The sequence below is a fragment of the Oryzias melastigma genome, linkage group LG6, assembly GCF_002922805.2.
Source record: "Oryzias melastigma strain HK-1 linkage group LG6, ASM292280v2, whole genome shotgun sequence".
Lineage (NCBI taxonomy): Eukaryota > Metazoa > Chordata > Actinopteri > Beloniformes > Adrianichthyidae > Oryzias > Oryzias melastigma.
Window position 1 is genome coordinate 16378692 of NC_050517.1, and position 6524 is coordinate 16385215.

At 38.7% G+C, this 6524-nt stretch overlaps 1 protein-coding gene across 1 annotated transcript in view; it reads left to right on the forward strand.

The window, feature by feature from the left end:
- The window catches only part of LOC112152362 (disintegrin and metalloproteinase domain-containing protein 10), a gene marked incomplete in the record, with an annotated part of 24055 nt that overhangs the window by 6826 nt on the left and 10705 nt on the right, over positions 1 to 6524 (forward strand). The window contains 10 exon segments of the mRNA XM_024281888.2: positions 1940 to 2092; positions 2305 to 2397; positions 2470 to 2653; positions 3004 to 3167; positions 3280 to 3463; positions 4429 to 4579; positions 4673 to 4856; positions 4957 to 5065; positions 5153 to 5373; positions 5464 to 5590. Coding sequence (XP_024137656.1) covers positions 1940 to 2092; positions 2305 to 2397; positions 2470 to 2653; positions 3004 to 3167; positions 3280 to 3463; positions 4429 to 4579; positions 4673 to 4856; positions 4957 to 5065; positions 5153 to 5373; positions 5464 to 5590 — 1570 coding nt within the window.

The window sequence follows — 6524 nt, forward strand, 5'->3', positions numbered from 1 at the left end:
AAAAAGATGGTACCAACAAGGTTTTATATTAATGTATTTTCTGGGAACAAAATGTTCATACTGCAGGTGAACAATGTGAGTTTTGATAAACACTTAAAGCGGCTCTTTCCAATGACTATCTATGAAAGTGTTGGTTAAATTTACGTCACTCACCTTGTTAATGCAGGTCTGGCATTTTCAGGTAAAAGCTGCCGATGTAGACCCACTTTTTTCTGTCTAACTTTAGTGTCTAGCACATTTAAGTGGTGTGCTTTTAAATCTGTTGGCATGTTAGATTTGTTTATTTATTATCCATCACTTGCTTGTTGCTCTAAATCTAACTGAAGTCTGAAAAGGAGCCTTCAAGCTCCTGCACGCAATGTGAGCTCACAGCTTCAGCTTTGCGTTTGATTAACGCTGCATACATTTATTATAAATCATACGTTATATCATGCACAGGTTTCTTATGCAACCAACATGACAGTTCTGTGTCCCAAATTCCTCTCAAAATTATTTTTGGTTTATTTTCATTTCAAAAAACAGTGTCGGGAAAGTAATTTTTGCCTTTTCTTTGGTGGTTTAATAAAAAAAATGAATGTCTAAGTTTATTCCACCATAAAATAAAATGTACACACACAGATTATAGTCTACAAATAATAGTAACTTGATTTTAATGGTAATTATTATATATTACTTGAGCATAAACAATGAACCGTCCTCCCGTTGTCTTTTCTGTTTGGTTTTATTAATTTATGCTTTAATTTATTCATCCATACGTTAAGAAAACTCATCAAATTTTTAGGATCATTTAAGTGAATTAAGATCACCAACATTTAATTTTCTTAAATAAATTGATGTTTGAAACAGAAGTATTAATATATTCCACAAAAAGGGCCACATATTTCTGATAATTACAATTTTCTCCTTTGTGTTTACTATGCACATTTTTTTCTTTTGTGTGTTTGACTGATTTGTAACATCCCAGCTCAGGTGTTTTGCAGTTACTTTCAATTTTCCAACTTCAGAGATCTGTTTATTAGAAAGAACCACCCTGGAGCCGATGAGTCTGAGGTTTGGAGCTTTTTCCTGGCAGGCTGCTCCCACTTTTGGAGTGAAAGCAAATGCAACTTTTTTTCAGGCAATGTCATTTTCTGGATCCATTTTCTGCCTGCCGTGCAGCACTTTCTGATCTGAGCCTGGATCCTGTCACCTGAGAGACGTTAAAAGCACTGCCAAATGTGGAGTCCTGGTTCACAGACAAACAATTTATGAATCTCAACGTACATTTGGAGAAAATACACGAAAAAAGGAACAAAATAAAAAAAAACTAAGATTTGGAGAATTAAATTAAGAAATCTGGACAATAAACATAATTGAGACAATCAAAAATAATGTTGGAAGTCTTTAGTATTAATATGTCATATGTTAAATAAAATGACAACTAAAAATCCTTAAAGAACACAAAATCTGCTGACAGAAACATTGATTTCTATGAAGCTGAAGCATCAAATCTGAAGTTACAAAAGCTTTTCTTCATGAAAAACTTAATTTCTGCAAGTCTAGTTTATCTATTGATGCCTGCAGATCTGCTTCTGTTGACTAATTTTGAATATTGAAAAAATTTTGACATTACAGATTAAGACTTAAAAAAGCATCCTAACATTTTATCTTCAGTTGTTGGGTTTTTTTTTAACTTCAAGAACTTGAGCAACAAATTCCTTTTAGAAACTTTAGATAAATTTCAACTAGTTCCCTTAAGGTTAAAATAAGTGAACTGCTTGATGATCTTGTGAGAAATCCCACAACCCAAATCCTGCAGTAATCTGGACTGCTGCAGTTCAGGAATCACATGCTACTCACATGATTTATTCACCGACTGTGTGGCTGAATGATTCATATGGTTACGTGTGTTTTGTCTAACGTTGTGCATGCCTGCACCTTTGGTATTTGCTTCTAACAGCAGGAGCTCCACGCTGAGGCGGATGCTGACGGTCCTGTTCTGCTTAGAAAGAGGAGGATGGCCCAGGCTGATAAAAACACCTGTCAGCTTTTCATTCAGACTGACCACCTCTTCTTCAAATACTACAAGACCAGAGAAGCTGTCATAGCTCAGGTAAACCACAAGCATCACTCATGCCTGTACTGAACTGTTGTTGTTTTTTATTAGTTTGAAGCACTGATTATTTTTCTCATTTAAAGCAGCTAGCTATGAGTTTGAAGCTAAAATTTCAATTTATGGTTGTGAAAGAGGGAAAAGTCACCTTTTAGAAGTCAATAATCCATACATTTTTGTCTCTGCTCTTAACTCTGATGTTTCACCTCCAGATCTCCAGTCACGTCAAAGCCATCGATGCCATTTATCAGGGCACGGATTTCATGGGCATCCGTAATATCAGCTTCATGGTGAAAAGGATTCGGGTGAGTTTTGTGCACACGAGCGGTTTACATTCACGTTTAGTTGTCTGTGATCTAATCTCTCTTCATCCACAGATCAACACCACCACAGACGAAAAAGACCGCAGCAACCCGTTCCGTTTTGCCAACATCGGGGTGGAGAAGTTCCTGGAGCTCAACTCGGAGCAGAACCACGACGACTACTGCTTGGCTTATGTTTTCACAGACCGAGATTTTGATGATGGGGTGTTGGGATTGGCCTGGGTGGGAGCCCCCTCAGGTATTTAGACCAAAAAAAACCTTCTTCTAATTACAAAAAAGTGCTTTATCCTAATTTTAAATATTTTATCATAATATTTTTATGATTTTTAATGAAAGGTAGAATTTAGCACACCCATTTCATTTTAGTTAAGAGTATTTTTCAAGCATTTGGTTTTTATCTGATCCTGATTTGAATTAAATACTAAGAAACACAGTTTTAATCATAAATTCTTCTCTACCAAGTCTACAAGAGCACATTTAAAACACAAAAATATGATTTTTATTGGAGCAGGTCTTTAAGGAACAAATAATCTTCAGGTTTTCCACTCTAAATTTTTCCTTTTTCATGAATTCTTTTTCAAAAACCAGGGAGCTCTGGAGGAATCTGTGAAAAAAGCAAGCTGTACTCGGATGGAAAAAAGAAGTCGCTCAACACTGGTATCATCACTGTACAGAACTACGCCTCCCACGTCCCTCCGAAAGTCTCTCATATCACTTTCGCTCATGAAGTAGGCCACAACTTTGGCTCCCCGGTAAGCTATTAAAATCTGATGTTTGTGTGTGCTTCAAAAATAATTTATGAATCCTGCCCTTCTATCGTTTCCAACTTTTTTGATTTTCTCTTTGTTTATTTCTCTATTCAAGCACGACTCTGGGTCTGAATGCACCCCCGGAGAATCCAAAAGCCAAGACAAGAAGGAGAAGGGAAATTACATCATGTATGCAAGAGCCACATCCGGAGACAAACTCAACAACAACAAGTTCTCCATCTGTAGCGTTCGCAACATCAGCCAGGTGCTGGAGAAGAAGAGAGGCAACTGCTTTGTTGGTATGTCATCCGCACGTTCTAGTGTCTGCATTCAGAAATGGACTTAATCCATGAATTCATTCCAGCAGCTTTAGAGTCTGATATTAGTTTTGCAACACCACCTTTGCATATTTTATGTCCTATCATAATTTTTCAGATAATAGAGGAATGTAATTAGTTCCCACTGAAGTTATTTCACCCAATGATGCTTGAAATTGTTTTATGCAGGTAATCTATTTGTCTTTTTTTCATTTATATTGCGAATCGCTCTGCGTATTTTTTGACCTCAGGTAAACCTCAGTGCTACAGATGATAGATGGAAGAAGGGTGAAAGGGTGAGATGAGACAGAAAAGCCCACAGACGAAAAAGCTTCTTTTAAAATAACATAAAACAACTGCAGATTGACGTACTTTTGTCCGGGAAAAAAAATCTATTTTTTTTCATTGTACTGCCTCAAGTACAGCCTATTCTTTTCTAGAAATCATTGATCCAACATTTGTAGCAAAACATCTTCACCAGCTTTTGTGGCAAACGTGCTGCAAAAAGTCACCGTTTTTTTCTATTGTGAGAACTGTGACGTGAGTAAGTGCAGCACTTTTCCCACAATCCACTTGTGATCTAGAACTGTTACTCCCACTCCAATCTCACCCTCATGCTCGGCGTGAAGCATAAACACGTGATATGTCACCTTAATCATGTAGTTAATGCCCAGTAGAAAGCTTTTTTATGCTTTAATAAGCAGTAAAATTAGCCCAAAAAATAAGAGATCACTTTATTAATCTTATTATTTAAAAATACCTGGACAGAACAACTGAAGAAACATTCTGCTTTAGTTGTTCGATTCATTGTGTTCAAAATCATTTTTTGTTCACTGAACTTTTCTGGAATGTCTAAAAGATCTCAATCCTGCTGTTTATAACAAAAGTTTAATAGTGTAAAATTCTATGCATAATAAGACTTGGGTTGTATTTCTTCTTCTGAACAGAATCGGGCCAGCCCATCTGTGGAAACGGCCTGGTTGAACTTGGAGAGGAGTGTGACTGCGGCTATAGCGATCAGTGCAGAGACCAGTGCTGCTACGATGCCAACCAGCCAGACAACAAAAAGTGCAAGTTGAAGCCCGGCAAAGCTTGCAGGTCAGTGTTCATTTTTATTTATTTATTTAACAAATTAAATCGGCAAACCCAGATATGATGTGTCTTGACTCATCATTGGCTTTTTCCCATCAGCCCCAGCCAGGGTCCTTGTTGTACCGCTGAGTGCACTCACAAGGGAAAGAGTGAGAAGTGCAGGGAAGAGTCCGAGTGTGCTCACCAGGGCATGTGTAATGGAGCTAGTCCTTCCTGCCCCACGTCTGAGCCCAAGGCGAACTTCACAGCCTGCCACGGAGAAACGCAAGTCTGCCTCAACGGGGTGAGCAGCTTCACACCTGAAAGAACCGGTTGTTATGACAACACTTTATCCATCGCCGTCAGTTTCTGATCTCGCCTGTCCCTGTGCTCGTCCCCCGCAGGGCTGCTCCGGCTCCATCTGCGAGAAGTACGGACTGGAAGCGTGCACCTGTGCCAGCCAAGATGGCAAGGATGAGACGGAGCTCTGCCATGTTTGCTGCATGGAGAAAAGTGCGTCGTCTTCCAAAATCTACTTCCGCTCGTTCATTTAAAGTTTTTCACTTTTTCACCTCTGTCATCTGCCTCCTTTATCCTCAGTGAACCCAAACACGTGCAGCAGCACCGGATCAGAGCGCTTGGCTCGCTTCTTCAACAAAAAAGTAACCACGCTGCCAGCTGGCTCGCCGTGCAACGACTTCAAGGGCTACTGTGACGTGTTCATGAAGTGCCGACTGGTGGACGCAGACGGACCGCTCGCCAGGCTAAAGAAGGCCATCTTCAACCCAGAGCTCTATGAAAACATCGCCGAGTGGATCGTGGTATGTGTCCGTCTCCGTGCTTCTGGACAGATGAGATCGTTTACTTGATTATTCTCTTGATCACATTTGGTTTTTGTTGTCTTCCTGTAGGCTCACTGGTGGGCGGTGTTGTTGATGGGCATTGCGCTCATCATGCTCATGGCTGGTTTCATTAAGATCTGCAGTGTGCACACACCGAGCAGCAACCCCAAACTTCCTCCTCCCAAACCGCTTCCAGGTCAGTTGAAAGGAACAGGCTGCATGTACCGTGAGAGAGAAAAACCATGACTTCAGTTTTAGACGTTCTAAAGTTGTATAAACAGTAAAAATGCATGACCTTTTTCTAAGTCCTCAAACCTCATTTAAAAACTGTGCTTTAAATAAATTATTTTACAGGTTTTTAGCTTTGAAAATTAAGTAAATTTCAAGGTTTAAGTTTATGTTGGACATTAAAAATCCAATACATTTTAGGAAAATGAAGCTCAATCTTTAATAGGATAGTAAAGAATAAAACGCCCCAACTTAGACTGAAAGGTACCATAAAAAGAGAATGAAACAGCAGGTTGTTGAGGTCCCTTTTCATCTTTAATCTTTTCGCTCCAGGGTTGACATTCTTTGGACTGCAGCAACTCTTCAGCCGTTCACACGATTAACAGAATACCAGAGAAAAACAGGCTTTGGTCGCTATGCAACACTTTACTCTAGTAATGCACAGTAGAGTAATATCACGTTAATAAAGCAACACTAATGTGTTGGATTTTAGGCCAGAATACACCTGTAGTACAATAGCATCCATATCACTTTATTTAACTTATACTGTACTTATTTCAAGTAATTATAACACGCAATGGCGAAGCAAATGCAATCCAGAGAATTGCAGTTTCCTCGTCCCGCGATTTCGAAGACAAGGCTGCTATTATTGTATTTAGATTAGAGCTTTCAGGCGATTAAATTTTTTAATCGCATTGTCCATAGTTAACTTGCGATTAATCACAAATTAATATGTGGCCTTTTTTTTAGGAAAAAAAATGTGTACTTCGTGGAATTTAGCAGTTCTACATCAATTGTGAAAACAAGAATGGCAAAATTAACAGTTTTCATCAGAAATACTTTATTTTGTCTCATTGTATTGAGATAAACTTTCTTAACAATAAAAGGCTGTAACATAAAAT